Source organism: Colletotrichum abscissum (genome assembly GCF_030869225.1).
Source record: "Colletotrichum abscissum strain IMI 504890 chromosome Unknown Scaffold_9.1, whole genome shotgun sequence".
NCBI lineage: Eukaryota > Fungi > Ascomycota > Sordariomycetes > Glomerellales > Glomerellaceae > Colletotrichum > Colletotrichum abscissum.
Window position 1 is genome coordinate 1 of NW_026850536.1, and position 16,312 is coordinate 16,312.

General features: G+C 54.1%; 6 protein-coding genes across 6 annotated transcripts; 3 read left to right on the forward strand and 3 right to left on the reverse strand.

The window, feature by feature from the left end:
* Nucleotides 1–999: 999 nt before the first annotated feature.
* Nucleotides 1,000–3,144, reverse strand: CABS01_04502 (uncharacterized protein; the record flags this gene model as incomplete). The annotated part of the gene is made up of 1 exon (XM_060537873.1): nt 1,000–3,144. One exon carries the CDS (start codon nt 3,142–3,144, stop codon nt 1,000–1,002), a length of 2,145 nt encoding a protein of 714 aa, XP_060389535.1.
* A 4,734-nt stretch (nt 3,145–7,878) lies between these two features.
* CABS01_04503 (profilin) lies at nt 7,879–8,702 on the forward strand (the record flags this gene model as incomplete). The annotated part of the gene is made up of 5 exons (XM_060537874.1): nt 7,879–7,891; nt 8,057–8,072; nt 8,170–8,254; nt 8,340–8,486; nt 8,568–8,702. The coding sequence occupies 5 exons, from the start codon at nt 7,879–7,881 to the stop codon at nt 8,700–8,702; spliced, it is 396 nt and encodes a 131-aa protein (XP_060389536.1).
* Nucleotides 8,703–9,249: 547 nt separating this feature from the next.
* CABS01_04504 (Got1-like family protein) lies at nt 9,250–10,021 on the reverse strand (the record flags this gene model as incomplete). Its single annotated transcript, XM_060537875.1, has 5 exons — nt 9,250–9,546; nt 9,633–9,648; nt 9,720–9,768; nt 9,865–9,891; nt 10,000–10,021. The coding sequence occupies 5 exons, from the start codon at nt 10,019–10,021 to the stop codon at nt 9,250–9,252; spliced, it is 411 nt and encodes a 136-aa protein (XP_060389537.1).
* Nucleotides 10,022–11,366: 1,345 nt separating this feature from the next.
* CABS01_04505 (uncharacterized protein) lies at nt 11,367–12,005 on the reverse strand (the record flags this gene model as incomplete). The annotated part of the gene is made up of 1 exon (XM_060537876.1): nt 11,367–12,005. One exon carries the CDS (start codon nt 12,003–12,005, stop codon nt 11,367–11,369), a length of 639 nt encoding a protein of 212 aa, XP_060389538.1.
* A 398-nt stretch (nt 12,006–12,403) lies between these two features.
* On the forward strand, nt 12,404–12,719 carry CABS01_04506 (uncharacterized protein; the record flags this gene model as incomplete). Its single annotated transcript, XM_060537877.1, has 3 exons — nt 12,404–12,496; nt 12,552–12,636; nt 12,691–12,719. The coding sequence occupies 3 exons, from the start codon at nt 12,404–12,406 to the stop codon at nt 12,717–12,719; spliced, it is 207 nt and encodes a 68-aa protein (XP_060389539.1).
* Nucleotides 12,720–13,321: 602 nt separating this feature from the next.
* CABS01_04507 (actin) lies at nt 13,322–15,768 on the forward strand (the record flags this gene model as incomplete). Its single annotated transcript, XM_060537878.1, has 4 exons — nt 13,322–13,505; nt 13,569–13,889; nt 13,943–15,666; nt 15,736–15,768. The coding sequence occupies 4 exons, from the start codon at nt 13,322–13,324 to the stop codon at nt 15,766–15,768; spliced, it is 2,262 nt and encodes a 753-aa protein (XP_060389540.1).
* Between the last annotated feature and the right edge of the window lie 544 nt (nt 15,769–16,312).

Sequence of the window (16,312 nt, forward strand, 5' to 3'; positions counted from 1 at the left end):
CCCAAACTGGCTTGAACCACATACACCGAGGTCTTTCTAGCTAGTAGGTGCAGTGTTATCTTCCTAAGCAAGAGGGCTACAGCTCTAACCCAGGTGCTTCCAAAAGTCTTAAAAGCCACGCAGAGTCCACGCGGCTATATCTACTGCACAGCCATGGGCTGACTGAGACCGAAACTCGCCGCTGACCTTGAGACTCGAGTGTCTCGAAACCTACATGTGAGCTCCCAACTACGAACGCGAGCAAGGTGTAGACGACAGCCCAAGTTGCCCAAACGTGGTGACACAAATATTTCGACAGCGGCTTCAAAAAAGGATTGAACCTAGAAAGGGCATGTTTATTTTTAAGCTTTAGGGATTATCCAAGGAAAAAAAGGAAGATTTTCCAAGAAAGCTTTCTTCATAAAGGTGAACCAAAGGCTAACAGGTTTGAAAATGCCCTGGCCCTTGCCCGCCGTCCTTCTCCCTTCCTACACCAGATAAAAAAAAAAGAATTTCTCCCCCCAACAGTGGTATCGATTGCGCGCAAAAGAAACGAACCTTCGAGGTCGTATGACAGGAAGATCAGATACTCCATCGGGAATCCTTCTCTGTGTTTTGCTTCTCGGGAAACTCGCTTGCAAGTGACAAAAAAGACCGTTCGAACTTTGCTTTTCTGATAAGGCCACCACACACACATATCCAACCCCCATACAAGAATATGAACTCGTCAAAACCTGAAACCAGAGTGAAGAAGCCCCTCCTTTCACCAAGCGTATGAAATCCCGCTACAAGCATAGTTCGAAATGGTCCTCCAGAATAATAAGGTGAGAGTGATGACAGAAAAAGGTGGAGTAAAGGAACAAATCGGTGGATGAGAAGGTGGTCAAGTAACAAAAGAGGATTGTAAAAGTCTGATGGCGAGTCCGAGCACCATCAGTGTATGTGGACGAAGGGAATTAGAAGAATGTCCGACATGATGATAGGGATAAGAGCCTAGGCTCTAGAGAGTTTCGTGCGAGTTTACGCCAAGTCATCCTCGACGATAATCCGCGAGCTCTTGCGGTTCTGCGCGATTTGCTGCTCGAACGTCTCGCCGTGGCTGATGAGTGTTGGCGTAGAACTCTTCGTCGTGGATAGGCGCTCATTCTTGCCCACTGTGATGGTCGTCACCGGGCTTCTAACGTTGGGGCTGCCACCGGTACGAACAGCATTCGTCTTCAAGGGACGCAGCATTCGGCGCTGCTGCCGGGAAATGCTGATCTGCCGGGCAATCGAAATTTCTACCGCAGCGCGGAGCGCGTCGTCCGGCTCAGACTCGTCGAGGGACGGCTTTGTGACGTGCGTATGGACGGAGGATACCGATGCTGGGGAACGGTCTTTGGCGCTGGGCGCAGCGCTCGACGGGGCGGTGGACTCGCCTGGTGTTGAGATCATCTGCCATGCGGGTTCGTATATGGTTGGCTTCAGTTGCTCTGTCAGGTGGATCTCCTCGGATTCGTTGTCGTCTGTTGGCGAGTCGAGCATGAGGCCGGACTGCTCGGGCCCGAAGACGAAGTCGTGTACATCGGAGGGCTGGGACCGGGCGATCGTCTCGGGCGATAGAGTCTTTTGCTTGATAGACTCAGGGCTACTTTCCTCTGCGGCTGGCTCGAAGCTTGCTCTCTGCGGGGATGACAAGAAAGCGGGTGAGGTATTTGAGCGGAATCTGGGTGATTGAGGCGGGTTGTTGGCCGATTCCGAGGGCGTGGCGGGGAATAGTGAGAGCGAAAACGCCGGCGACTTGGGCGGCTGCGGTGATGTTGCCCTCCGACCCCTCATACGTTCCCTCTCCTCCTCTTCTCTAGTGACCTGATCGTTTATCGTTTTCAGTCTGTCCAGAGTAGCTTGCCGCCTTGCCAGAAGCGAAGATGAAGGCTGTAAACCTTGAGATCCCAAAGTCGAATCTTGTGATCCATGTGGCTGTTGTCCCAGGACGTTGCCGAACATTACACTGTACCTCTCCATCGTGATGCTGGGAATCTCCACGTCCAGGAACCCGCCCGACGGTTTAGGCGGCAAAGCCGGTACTCCCATCGACACATGAACCGGCGCAGAAATGTCCGACTTTTTGACGCTCTTGGTCGACCGTGTGGACGCCATTCTGCTTAGTAGTTTAGGGGGCTTTGAATCTTTCGGGCTCGGCGGGGCCACAGGGCCAGCCGTTTGTGAGCGCTTCATGGCCGGTTTGCTATCCGCTGTTCTCTTCTCAGTATTCCGTCTTCCCAAGTCCGTGGCCTGGTTCGTCGTCGGTGAAATATCGAAGTCCGTTCTCGTCGGTGCCGGATGCTGAAGATTCATAGGTTGTGAGATGGCGACTGGAGACGAGGCAAGTCTCTTGCTTTTAGAACGGCCAAACAATTTCCATCTTCCTGATTTCTGCTTCGGTGCCGGCACGGGTTCCGGTATCTCCTGCGGCGGTTCTGGTGTTGGTGAGGCCCTCATCATGGTCGTGCTGAGGCTGGATGCCTGCGGTTGCCACTCGTCTCTCGGGGCGGGCATCGGCGATGTAAGAAATTCGCGCGACGCTGTGAAGTCCGGAGGTGGATGTGTCGGGCTCCCTATGGCCATGCCTATTGCTATCGTTCCCATGTTGCTGTCCATCGAATCTGGCGTCTGAGTCCTGACTGTAAAGGTGCGCGCCGGTGAGAAGTCGTGTGAGAAGTCGCCAGGACTCTCTACCGGAGATGCTGGATTGTCCCGTATCGGGATGTGATACGACTTGTAACCACCACGTGCTGAAGACTGAGGCCTGATATACAGGTCATCCTTGGACATACGTCTATCAGCAAAGGATCTGAAGCTGGTAGTGCTGTAGTTATGAGGTGAAAGACCTCCGCTAGTGCTGGGCCGCTCAGCCATGGTCGAAGACGCCTTGGATGGAGGTGGTGTAGGCAGCGGGCGATGGCGGTATGTGTTGCGAGTTTCAACGGCAACGGCAGCAGCGGCGGCAGCGTCGGCGGCAGCGTCCTTTGCGAAGAAGGGCACGCTCTCGTTTTGAGAAGCGCTCGAGTCTTCCTTGGTCTGTTGGAAACTTGACACAAGACCCGGCGACCCCAGGACGGGGGACTCTGGGCCGTGCGTCTGCACACCACCGGGGGCCCCTCCACCAGTCCTCATGCTCTTCATAGATCTGGAACGGTTAACCAATTTGAACATGCTCCTCTAATGGCCCGGAACAGGACTTTGCAATGCTAGCGCTTGGCGGATCCTTGTTGACAGGGCTATAAGAGCAAGAACCAGGCGGGATGCCCAGAACGTGGAGCGGGGTGATCGGTTTCGAAAAAGGAGATGATGGGAAGCGGTTGCAGGAACTAGTAGAATCGGAGGACTAGAAGGCCGTCTTCCAAGTTGCGCCAAATGTGGAGGCAAAAGAAGAGAAAATGAGAAATATGGCTGCTAGTAGAAAGGCAGTTGCCGGAAAGAAAGACCAAAGACCCGATGACAGAGAACCCCCCGAAGCCCATATGCAGAGAACAGGAGAGGACCCAGACTGCAGACGGGGGGGACACTCTGACTTAACTCTACTTTGATATCATCCCCTCTGATTTCGCCTCTGCAGGGTCGACCCAGAGCCCAGAAGCCCTCGTTCTTGGTCCCCAGCACGCGACTCGCAACTTTGTCGCCTGTTTGAGATTGATAGGACGGATATTTTAGGGGGGGCTGATCAACACAAGGATGACGAACTTCAACATCCTGTCCTTGGGCCGGTCTGTGGATCGAGGGTCCCGGTCGTTTGTGAACGATAAGTCGCGTATCTTCTGCGGTCGAGTGGAGGTCTTGCGGTTTCGTGTGTCAGACTAGCGAGAACTGTAGGGAAGCACAGCGGCGAAGCATGATTGACGGAGTCGTCATCTGCAGGGTGACCGAGAGGTCTGGAGACTCTGGATAGTCTGATTTCTGTGTTGACACTGCCGTGCGGCGTGGCGGTCAAGGCTGGCTGAGGGGGCTGAGAGTCGAGAGCTGAGTGAGAAGCCTCGGATGACTCCATCGTCAAGCCGCGGCAGCTTCCGGTATTATCGTTCTGGAGCTTCTCGACGAAAAGCTCATAAGAAGCAATTTGACTTCAAATTGACTACGCCCACATGCCTTGTTGTACCCCCCGTCGTATCGTGCCGTACCTTGCCGCTAGAGAGAGCTAAAGAGGGGAGGGATTCGAGAAGGATGAGAGAAGAGGGAGGGTCGCATCCGTGCTTGGTCTGCGGGACATCCTGGAAAGGTTGGGTTACCCCAGCCTGGGGGCAACAAGCCTCAGGGTCGTCCCTGTCATACCGCACGTCCTCTCGCCTTCGTTGTCGTCGGCCCCCCGAGGCCCAAGCCTCGTCCGTCGATGTAATGATCAATTCGCTAATAATCCGAGAAGCCGTCACTGCGCTACAGTAGGTCGCAAGTGGTCGTTGAGGTTATCCAAGAACTGGATTGATCCCAATTGCAAGAAACTGGGTCCGCCGGGATCCGAATCGCCTCTGAAAGATGGGACTGGCCCAGACTCAAGATGAGTAACACGAGGACGTCCCCTCTGATGCCCAGTGCCGCCCCAAGATTTGCCCAACGGTCACCAGGCTGAAAATTGCTTCATTTGAAGTTCAATCTCCCAGCCGATGCGGTCAGCGAATGAGAGTTACACGACGTTGCAGTCGCGGATCCTCTCCGCATCGCTGGGCTAACAACGCCCTGCCCACGCATATACCGATCCCCCACTCTGACATCAAACGGGTCTCTCGTTTTAAATGAAAGGATCAGAGACATCGTTGCTCATCCGGCTTCCCACCAACCATGGTCCACAATCAAGGAAATAACCTTCTCACACTAGGCCTGCTTATCCAGCGTGACGCCAGCGCTGTCCGGTGTAATTTGATCAAATCTTGGTTATTTCCTGGTCCATTTTCCCACCGCTTCTTGGGCCTATTGTCGCACAGGTTTCCGTACGGATACGTTCGTCTCGCAGCTTTGTACGCTCACGGACATGAACACCAATTGTGTTCCCTGATACAACCATGCAACGACATTGCGAAGACAATGCAAGCCGCACACATATCTGAGAAGTTGGTTGACAGACGACGCGCCAAGTAACACGAAATTGGCAGCTTACTAAGGGCCGACGCTGAATAAGTATGCCGCTCGAGGTGTCATCGTTCGGGGGGATCTGGTCGACGACACGCCCTAGTGCCTCGTATGCGTCTGCTGTTGGAGCTTACAGGTTGTCCTGTCAGCCGGAAGAAATCAAACACCCTCCCTCTTAGAAGGTGTCGTATTGAAACAGACTTCCTGGGACACGGAGCGCTGTTGCTGAGGTGGGCGCCGCCGAGCGTTGGAAAGTTTGTTGTTCTCGATTTTTTGTTTTTTTGGGCGTTGCCTGTGTGCGCCTGCGACGTGCTGTGCGCTTGGGCCAGACGCTGACAAGCACCTCTTGTTCCTCTCAGTCCACGATAGGCCCACAGTCAGATCATCCTTCCAGGTCCTGAAATGGCTCCAAAGAATCGTAGGCTATCGAGGAGCCCTGTGTGACAAGGCTGACTAGGTATCAGGGCAAACCAGGAGCTTAGAGATGATGGGAGGATGCGGAAGGCTATCCATCGACGGGGTTTGAACTGTCTCGTCCAGGGTGGAAAGCCGAATGATCGTCTCAAGATTGCAAATCCGCCAGCCAGTGTATCCGTTAGGTGGCCAGAGCGCAAGTAAGAAGTTTACTGACCATCAGGAAGACACCCTGTCGTTTTGATCGCTTCCAAGAGACATCGTCAGTTGAGAGATGCCACGAAGACGCCCCTGAAGAAACCGTCGTCAGATGCGCCCTTGTCTTCTGAACGATAACCTTGTTGCCAGGAGGTGATCGCATTGCTGTCAAAAAGTAAAACTGGTTTGATGAGCAGCATGCAGTATACTCAAAGTTCGTCTGAAGGGATGGCTGGAACCCAATTTCGTGTTCTCTCTTGCTTGTGTGATGTCCACGAATAATGTCATCCAGATGCAGCTGGTTCTTCCCACGGGTTGAGTTTACCAAGTCGCCGTGTAAGCCGAGTCCTCCGCAGCACGTAAGTTTGCGGCAGCCGATCTCAGGCTAAGCAGTTAGTCCCCCGGCTGATTATTCTACGAATAGGATAAAGTTGGGCGCCGGTGTCTGTGTCTCTTCGATGAAGTCTAGCCCTCGTTTAGACTGTCTTCCACAGCCCGTAGATGGATCTGTGAACCCGTGCAAAATCAGGATTCGGAAGCCTGGAATTGTTGTTGAGATGACAAGACGACCAGGGCGATCAATTAGGGTGTGAGACGGCGGCGGATCAAGCGTAACGTAGGCGGTGCCCCGGGTGACGATCCGTTGACAGTGTAGCATCCCGTGAGAGGCATCGGGTGGAAACAACTCTGATAGTTTATCCAGATGATCGGACGTGTACGCTGGTGAGCGAAATTCCATCTGAAGAAGAGAGGCCAAAGCCTGAAAGAGATGCTGTACAGCCTGGACCCCGGCGTGATGGGGACAAGAAGTTCAAAGAGCCGATCGGGTTAATAGACGACTACGTAGTACGACTGTGCAGGACCGAGCTGAAGACGGAAACGTCCCGTCTTTTGGCTCCGAGCTGCGTTGCGGACGGACTTCCGTCAACCAGGCGTCCTCGATGTCGCCGTTGACCGCATGCAGGTGGATAGAGTAAAGATAGAAGACTTCGAGCGTAAGTTGGGCTGTAGTAGCTGCGGTAGCTAACATGGAATATGCGCTCCTTCTTGCATGGACGATCCAAACATATTTAGAAAGCAACTCTTTTCGCTTGATGTTGCCATTCTGCACGTCCGTCCTCACTTCTCATGTGCCGAGCGTCTGTTTCGTTCCTTCGATCCTTCTGGAAACGAAAAGCCATTGATAGCGACGTCGACGAAGACGACGATGGAGATGGAAGGCGGCATAGAGCTTTGCCGGGCCGTCGGCGGAGATGTGTTGGGCTTGGCGAAGATGGGAAACGGGGGTCGCTGCCGTGGCGCATTGAGTGTGGCGAGCTGAGGCGGTGACGGCCCTCAAATGGGTGGGGCCCAACAATGCCGTGTCTGTACTGTGCCTCCTTCCATCATACTCGCACAGTCACCCCGCCATCACGTGACTGGACAAGTGTTTGGCGGGGCACATTCCGGAAGTGGCACCTAGGTGGAAAGATACGTAAGGCGGTAAGGTAAGGTATGGTACCTATTACAAGGTAATAGCTACACAGGCGGTGATGGGAATACCCGGCGGATCGTGTGGACTCGTTGAGTTCTTTCGAGTGGATCAGCTACCTCGGGTACGAAATACAGGTAGGTAGGAAGATAGGGGATTGAATTCGTCAAGACAAGGCTAAGCCGTCGCTGTCGACTAGGAAAGGGAATCAGAAGAAACGATGAGAAACGTTCGGATAAGGTGCAGCAATTCTTTGGCAGTCCCTACCTTAGGTATCTTACTGTGGTAGCTGCATGACATTGCTGGACTTTCCTGAATAAAGCACCTCACAGTTGCCGGGGGGTGGAAGCAACGAGAAACAGAGGTATTCGCCTACGATGCTCGCGATGCTGAAGAAAGTACCCCGCACCGCTACTTTGGCGCCAGCAATGACCTCTCAGCAGGTAGCGTGATACCCCGCCCGGCCCGCTGGACCTAAAAATTGGTTTGCTAAGGTATTCCTCGGAGGAGAGAGGGGCAAACGTCAGGCAGGAAAGAGGAACAAGAAACATCAACAGTCACAAACCGAAATTCCTCCCCTCCATATCCCACACCGCGTCAAAGCTTGAGCTTTTTGCACACCCCCTTTCGACAGAGAGAAGCTTCTTGTCTCTTTTTTGTTAATTTGCACCAGCGAGCACTAGTCTCTTATTTCTTCCCGTCTTCCTTCCTTCATCATGTCGTGGCAAGGTAAGCTCACTCACTTCGCAATCTCCCACCCCCACGAAGGGCCGATGCGGGCGTTGGCAGCTCTCTCCCAAGAGAGACGGAGGGGGAGGGAGAAGCCAAACCCGAGGGGGAAACCCCCCCAGACCTCGAGAATCATCAGGATGAGCTGACAATCTCTCTCTACAGCTTACGTTGACACCAGGTAGCTTTGCACCAGCTTTTTGTTTTCGCGGCTTGCGCATCGCGAGGGATTGTTGAGCTATACAATGGGCCATGGAGAACTGACGTGGGATCTGTAGCTTGGTCGGCACCGGCCACATTGACAAGGCCGCCATCATCAGCATCGCCGGTGACAGCACGTGGGCGTCGAGCGCCGGTTTCACCGTATGTGATCCCGCCTTCAATTACCAACGAATAACTACATTTCTCTATCCGTACCACTACTAACAATATCTCTTGCGCAACATAGCTCTCCGCCACGGAGATGAAGGTTGTTGCCGACATCGTTACCGGAAAGTCGGACGTCAAGGACAAGGCCTTTGCCGATGGTCTGTTCATCGGCGGCGAGAGATACGTCATGGCCCGTGCCGAGGAGGGTGCCATTTACGCACGAAAGGTTGGACGCCCATACACTCTGAAAGCACGAAAAAAACATGGCATTGTCCGCAGAAGGGCTGACTTGAAATCACTTGAATAGGGCAAGGAGGGTATCGCCGTCGCCAAGTCTACCCAGGCCATCCTTCTCGGCCACCACGGCGAGAACGCGCAGGCCGGCAGCGCTACTCTGGCGGTGGAGAAGCTGGCAGACTATCTCGTCAGTGTGAGCTACTAAGAATACCAGCCAGGGTGGAGGAGGTGATGGCGTAGACGAGGGGGCACGCGGGGGGATTTTTGCAACTAAAGGAAACAAACCCCTGGAGTTTACTGTGTGCGAGGCAGGCTGGGCATCTCGCTCCCGCGTACACACGAGGATGTTGACACTACGAATCGACGAACACTAGATTAGCAAGAGTTTACCAATGGCGGAATCTTTGCTTAGCCGCGGCTACGTCCGAGCCCGAAATGCGCCAACCATGTATGTCAATGACATGTCTTTCCGTCCTACGTGTGCCAGATGGTTTCTCAAGTGTGTCTTTCCATTCATTCATTATCCTTGAGCGAGTTTCGTCGTCTCTAGACAAAGGTTTCGCCCTTGCTCTAAGAACCGAAAGCAAATCCGCGTATAATTACAAGCCTTTATCAAATCATAGGTTCAGGCCCCAACCTGCGCCGTTATGGTATACAATCCCGTCTATACGCTATCCTCCTCATTCCAGTGGCTTCCCCGAAAATCATTGATACGTTGATACATCCCTCCCGACCGCCTTCCAATGGAATATTTACACAGGTAACTCAGCGTTCCGGCGACCGACACCAGACCGGTCGACCGCGGTGCCGATATACGGCCCGATGACGGGGATGTTACGCGCAAAAGCGGCAATCGTGCCGAGGAAGTCACCAAAGAGGACCATGATGCCGTAGAGCTCGACGCAGAAGCCGATTAGGGGCCACCGTAGCAGGATCAGGGTAAGACCGCCAAAGAAGGCGGCCGTGCCCTTTGCCTTTTGTTTCCGCGCGAAGAAGAGGAGCGTCTTTTGGGGTCCGATGATGATGGTCAGGCCGATGAGGAAGAGAATCTATTGCATTTCAAGGGTCAGCTACTTTGCGTGTAGGTGGTCGTTGACTCTGTGGTCAGGGAGGAGGGAGGAGGGGAGTTTCGTACGTTTCCCATGGCCAGCCTGAGAAAGGATCGGGTTAGCTCTGTCGCGAAAGTCAAAGGAGGAGAACAAATCCGCAAGGAACGACTTACATTGCTCGGTCAAAGAACAGCATCACTCCACCGATGAGGAAGAAACCTCCTGTCGTAAGCGCAGAGAAGTTAGCCACCGTGAATCCTACTTGCTGTATGTGCTACTCGATGCGCCAGAGAGGTATTGGTGGCGGCGCGAACGTACCTCCGGAGCAGAAGATGACTCCAATTTCTGTAAGAACAAAGGTCAGCTACGGTCCTTGACGGTGGTGTAGAAGCTGCGCAACATGGTTCCGGTGCGGTATTGCCTGTGACGGCTTGGCGGCGCAAAAAGACGTACTTTGAGAGTCGGACATCCACATTGACGCCATCTTGGGTGTATGCTCCTAGCTTCGTTGGAGTTGGGTGGTAGGAAGAGAAGGGAGCTTCGATTCGATCGGATCGTTCGAGGGTAAAGTTTTCTTTCGTTTTCGGTAGGGAGGTAGCTGTACAATCAGAAGGGTCCGAAAAGGGCGTCGTAATCGCGAAAAGAGAGGATGAGAGATACGCGAGAGAGGATTGGCGTACACAGGGCTGTTGGACTGAGCTGCCGTAATTTTTTAGATTAGGCAAAGAACAGATCACCAGGGGGAAAGGTGCCGGCCGCTGGCACGCGAGCAGGGGTCTTTGCTGCAAGTTCCTGTTGCTTGGCCGCGCGCCGTCACACAACGAACCTAACTCTTGGGGGTTTTGGGGGGTGGTGTGCACCAAAAGCCACTAGGAATAATTGGGTCCCTCTAGCAAGGTAACCAATTACAACGTGGGTTCAAATTTCCCACGATGGATTTAACCCGCGCTGTAGTTGGAAAAAAATCAACCTGCTTCTTGTACATCAACTCAGTGTTGAGTTCGCCTTGAAGGGCTCGACGACACGCGTATCAGGACCGACCCGCTGGCGAGCACACGACCATCAACAGTACAGTCAGGAAATACTCTTCAGCCTTTCCTACACGGCGTTCATTGATGCATGGCGCAACTGGTCTCACAAACCGCTCTTCATGAGGTTATCCAGCTGGGCAACTGCGGTATAAGATTTGGGAAGATCTCATGACGGAGTGTTTGAGCTCTACCATGGAAATACATGAGCGTTCCTCTTTTGTGGACACAAGAGGATAGCATCTATACCACCAGCTCCGATATAGACGAGCAAGATCGTCCCCCGGCCGTGGTTCCGGATTCGAGCAAGTCGGAGGCTCGACAACAAAACGGTAAGGAAAACACAACTGCATAGCAGTTCCGCCGCGACGGCTGTAGCTTTAAGCTATGGCAACTGAGTATCGTCTCTCAATACGTTCTCGGTAATCTGTCGATTCACAGGCGAAGAACAACAGTTTATCACGATTAAGCCGGAGTGTCATCTAACACCCTATGCTGAAAGGCGCAGGGCTGCATAGTTGAGATTTGACTTTGTTGGTCGCACATACATAGATTCCCGCACCCTAGTAGCTCAGCCTTATGAAGAACAATCATCGTATTGACTTGAAAACGACTCGTTCCGCTCGACACCCCCAGTAACTCCGAAACTTGGTTCATGACCACAGTTGTTGACCCCCAGTAACGCCTAAACAAGGAAACCTGCAGCATCGTGCCTTATGCCTCCTGCCGCCGCCGTCATTCTCTGTCCAGTCCACAAGATGTATTCGTAAGATATAAGGCAGTAGACACCCCTTATTTGAGAACAGTATGCGCACCACGCGCTTCGAGATACTGCTCAGCCGCGCCCTGCGGCAAAGTTCGAATCAGCCCAAACACCTCCTTGTCGTGATACCTCAGCCGCGTCTTGGGATCGACATACGGCGCCGGGAGCCCCGTGATATCGCAGTACCGCTTCGTGTGCGCCAGCGACGGCGCCGACTCAACGTTGGTGTAGGTAACACTCGGGCCCGAGCCCCCGCCGGCGGCACCACCACCGTTGGGGCGCAGACTCTTTTCAAGAACAAGCTTCGACAGGCTGCGCGAGGCCTGCGCGAGGTTCGGGTTGTTGTCGTTGTTGCCGCTGCCGTTGCCGGCGGCGGGCGTCGAGGCGCCGCTGGTAGAGAGGCCGTCGTCGTCGTTGCCGCCGCGGCCGCCCCGCGTCGTCCGCGCCGGCGTGGCCGCAGCGCTGCCCTCTTCTTGTTGCGGGGTCGCCAGGGCTGAGGCCTCGCGGCGGGAGGCGTCGCCGAGGATGGTCTTGATGTTCTTGTTGCGGCGCTGGTTGGGTTTCCAGGACGGGTTGCGGAAGCTCTTGTGAATGGAGTGGATGTCGAGCTCGTCGAGGAGGGCTTGGTGGGCTAGTTGCGCCTCTGTAGCTTCTTTCGGGGCCGCCATTTTAGTTGGAATGTGGTATCGTGCGGTTTTGGGGTTTCAAATTGCGATGATACGGCTTTGCTGTACCCATTGGAGGCGGATGGCTGGTTGCGCAACAGGAGGGAAGCAGTGGCCGGGTAGCTTATTCTGCCGTTCCTCACCGCTGAGCGGGAGCTCGGTGTGATCGGTGAGTTGTGCCTAGAGCGCTGTTCGAGTTAAGTCATCTACGATTGCGGTGGGGTACATGTAACAGAGTAAACAAACACACCACAACCACAAATACGTGCCTAACAAAATGGTATGATACCAACCGTGGTCACTTGCAGCGCAGACGAATAGACATGTTAACGAATAGAGTAGGAGAGTCCTCACGAACACCAACAGAACCTGCTGCTTTCTCGCATTATTACCAATGTGGTATGTCGCTCTCTAACAACCCTAGGTCATTACGACTTACACAGTTTCAGGAGAAACTCAACGAGGCGGTGATGGTCATGAATAGATCACTGCAGGTAATTTACCCATTCTTATTCTATGACAATTTGCTGTGACTGATGTCGGTTTCAGGAGATCAACATTGAGAACATGAATGTCGAGCTCGTCGCTCAGATGTTCAAGAACTACCAGTCTAATGTCTTGTTCCATCTTGAGGGTACGTTTCTTGTCATTATGCAGACCTTCGTGAAGTAATTTGACACTGGACTAGCTACGGACAACCTGAAGCCGCCTGCATGAACATGGCGGAACTCGTCGTTAGGTGCTGGGTGTATGGATGAGGAATGAGACAAGACTGATGACATTTCCGGCGCACTTCACGAGCCATAGAGCAGATACCCACTGAGAAGCCATAACTGGAGGAAAGCTTCAGAATTCTGAATTGACCGCATTTCCCACCCTTCTTCAAATGGCCATGATTAAAGGCAGTCGCAAGTTTGGCAGACCCAAAAGTGAATGTGATAGTTCCCATTTTGAACAAAACGCCGAGGGGCGAGACGCTGGTTGCACTTGATTCACCCACGTAGTACTATTACCTTTGCTACGCTAAGATCGCGTAGCTGCGCTGCGACCCGAGTAGCACAAGCCGGTAGGGGTCCACTGAAATTTACAGCCTCGCAGCCTCGCAACAACGGCGCATCACAACTTCATCAACCGTAATCAAGTAGACGCATTGAACGCGACGCACGTGACGTAGACGCTCCCTACCTTAACGAACCTTCCCGTTGAAGACGCCACCAGCTATACAGCTTCGGAATCAATCATATACTGCCCGTAAATCCCCGAAGCATGGTCCGTCGCACTGCGACACCCTAAACCTTTCCCAACACACGAACATCGCGATGGCGCCCTCAGCTACGGGCGAGCTCCCTCCTCTGCCAGGACCTCCGGAGAGGACGTATCCTCCAGCCAAGATCTTCCAAGTCAAGGAGGCTAAGTTCGAGAAGCCGATCCCGGTACAGCAGGATGGACGGGAGAAGGCATTGGCGCAGTCCTCCCGAGGCGCGGCCATTGTAATTGACAATGGTAAGCTCGCAGGCGTTCCGAAAACGCATGTGGCGGAGCGGCTGTTTGACTGACTGTCGATAGGATCTTCGGCCGTCCGTGCAGGATGGTCATTTGAAGAGAAGCCGAGGCTCAACATCCCACCGATCATGGCCAAATACCGCGACCGAAAAGCCGGAAAGACGTATTCCTTTGCAGGCAGCGACTGCTATGCCGACACGACTGCGAGGAGTCACACACGTTATGCGCACGAGCAAGGGACGGGTATTGTGAGCAATTGGGATGTCATGGAGCATGTTCTCGACTACATCTTTCTCAAGCTCGGCTTGAACGGAGATGATGCATCCATAGACATGCCCATTATCATGACGGAGGCGGTAGCCAACTTGCCGTACTCCCGGAAATGTAAGCTGGTCTCTCGCAGCATGTGAAGACCAACAGCTAACACATCTATGAAGCCATGACAGAAATCATCTTCGAATGCTACGGCGCGCCCTCCCTAGCATACGGCATCGACTCCCTCTTCTCGTACACACACAACAAGGGAAACACAGGCATCGTAGTTTCGTCATCCTACACCTCGACACACGTGATACCCGTTTACAATCACAAGGCCCTGCTGAGCCAAGCCACAAGATTGAACTGGGGAGGATGGCATGCGGCAGAGTACCTGCTGAAGCTGATTAGGCTCAAGTACCCTGCTTTCAACGGGAAGCTCAACGTGTCCCAGGCAGAGCACATGCTCCGCGACCATGCCTACGTTTCAAAAGACTACAACACTGAGTTAGGAGGCTACTTGGATTGGACAGGCCTTGAAGACCGGGACATTGTCATCCAGTACCCCTTTACAGAGGAGGTCATTGTGCAAAAGACGGAAGAGGAGTTGGCTCGTATTGCTGAGCGGAAGAAGGAGAGCGGCAGGCGGTTACAGGAACAAGCTGCGAAGATGCGCCTCGAGAAGCTGATGCGCAAGGAGAACGAGCTCGAACAGTACAAGAAGCTCCAGATCAAGCTGGAGCAGCAGACCAACAAGAAGGAGGTCAGGCGGCTGCTCGATAGCAACGACCTCAAGGATGAAGCTGCTCTCGAGAGAGCCATCGCCACCCTTGAGAAGGCGGTCAAGAAGGCGCGCACAAAGGACGTTGGCGGTGACCCTGCAGAGGAGCAGCAAGAGCCAGTATTCGACCTGCTCGACGTACCAGACGAGGAGCTCGACGACGCCGGCATCAAGGCCAAGCGCCAGCAGAAGCTCATGAAGTCCAACCACGACGCGCGCGCCCGCGCCAAGGCCGAAAAGGAGGCCGAGAAGGCCCGCGTCGAGGAGGAGAAGCGGCTGGACGTGGAGCGCCGCGAGAACGACCTCGAGGGCTGGCTCGAGGAGAGGCGCCAGGCGCGCGAGGTCACGCTGCAAAAGATGAAGGAGCGCGAGCGCCTCAAGCAGGACCTGGGCAACCGCAAGTCGCTCGCCTCGCAGATCCGCATGAAGAGCATCGCCAACCTCGCGTCCGACAACCCGGTCAAGAAGCGGCGCCGCGGCGGCGACGACGACAATTTCGGACAAAACGACGACGACTGGGGCGTGTACCGCCAAATCACCGTCGGCGACAACAGCGACGACGAGCAGGAAGAAGAAAACCTCGAGGCGAACCTCAAGACGTACGAGGAGGACCTTCTGCGCTACGATCCGGATTTCGGCTACGAGGACACCCACGAGGCCAAGACGGACTGGTCGACGTCGATGCTTCACGCTTTCGCGCGCGGCCCGCGGCCCTTTGACGCCGGCTCCCAGGCCGAGCTGAACCAGATCCACCTCAACGTCGAGCGCATCCGCGTGCCCGAGGTCGTCTTTCAGCCGTCCATCGCAGGCGTCGACCAGGGCGGCCTCATCGAGATTGTCGGCGATATACTCAACCAGCGCCTGGGCGGCGTGTCGAACCGCGAAGATTTCCTAAAGGACGTCTTCCTCACGGGCGGCAACACGCTCTTCCAGGGCTTCGACGAGCGTCTCCGCGAGGGGCTGAGGCCTCTTCTCCCCGCCGGCGCGCCGCTCGCCATCCGCCGCGCCGAGGACGCCCTCCTCGACGCGTGGAAGGGCGCTGCCGGGTGGGCTGGGTCGGACGCCTGGAAGGCTGCTACCATTACGCGGGAGGAGTATCAGGAGAAGGGCTCTGAGTATCTCAAGGTAAGTTCACCCAAACCATTCCCCCCCATTTCTGAAACTAGACAACGGACTGACACGATGTGATTATAGGAGCACGACCTGGGCAATACTTCATATGTATGATTACTTAACAAAAGGGGAGAAAACAGAGATCACGGACGATGCGGGCGCTTTGTAGCAGTGGCGACTTATTTTACGGCTTAGGGAACGGGACGTCTCAAAGGGGTGAGGGCAAGAAAGGATGGGAGAAATTCAAATGCCGGGCCTTACATGTCAACGTATCTTTACATTTTACACGTCCTTCTTGCTAGTATGCCACCAGTCTTATTGACGAGAAAAAGCCAAGCTTTGCTATTTCTTCATGACTTCTTCGACACACTCAGACCTATGTCTGTTTGTATTTCCACGCGAGTGCAAATTGAGACGGGCTCCTTAGCTGCGTGAATGAGGGAGAATCAGAACGATGACATCCATATAAGGCCATGCAAAACAGAATTTCTGCGGAGACTAATCTGTAATGAGACTTTCGAACGTTGCCTAGGTCTTTCCTCGGCTTCATGGCAATGAAGCATTGTCCGAGGTTATGAACAAGGGCTCCTTCCTCGATGTACATTTACGTGTAGAACCGAGGGGGACAAATGACTAAAAATCAAAGACAAAGCCGGAG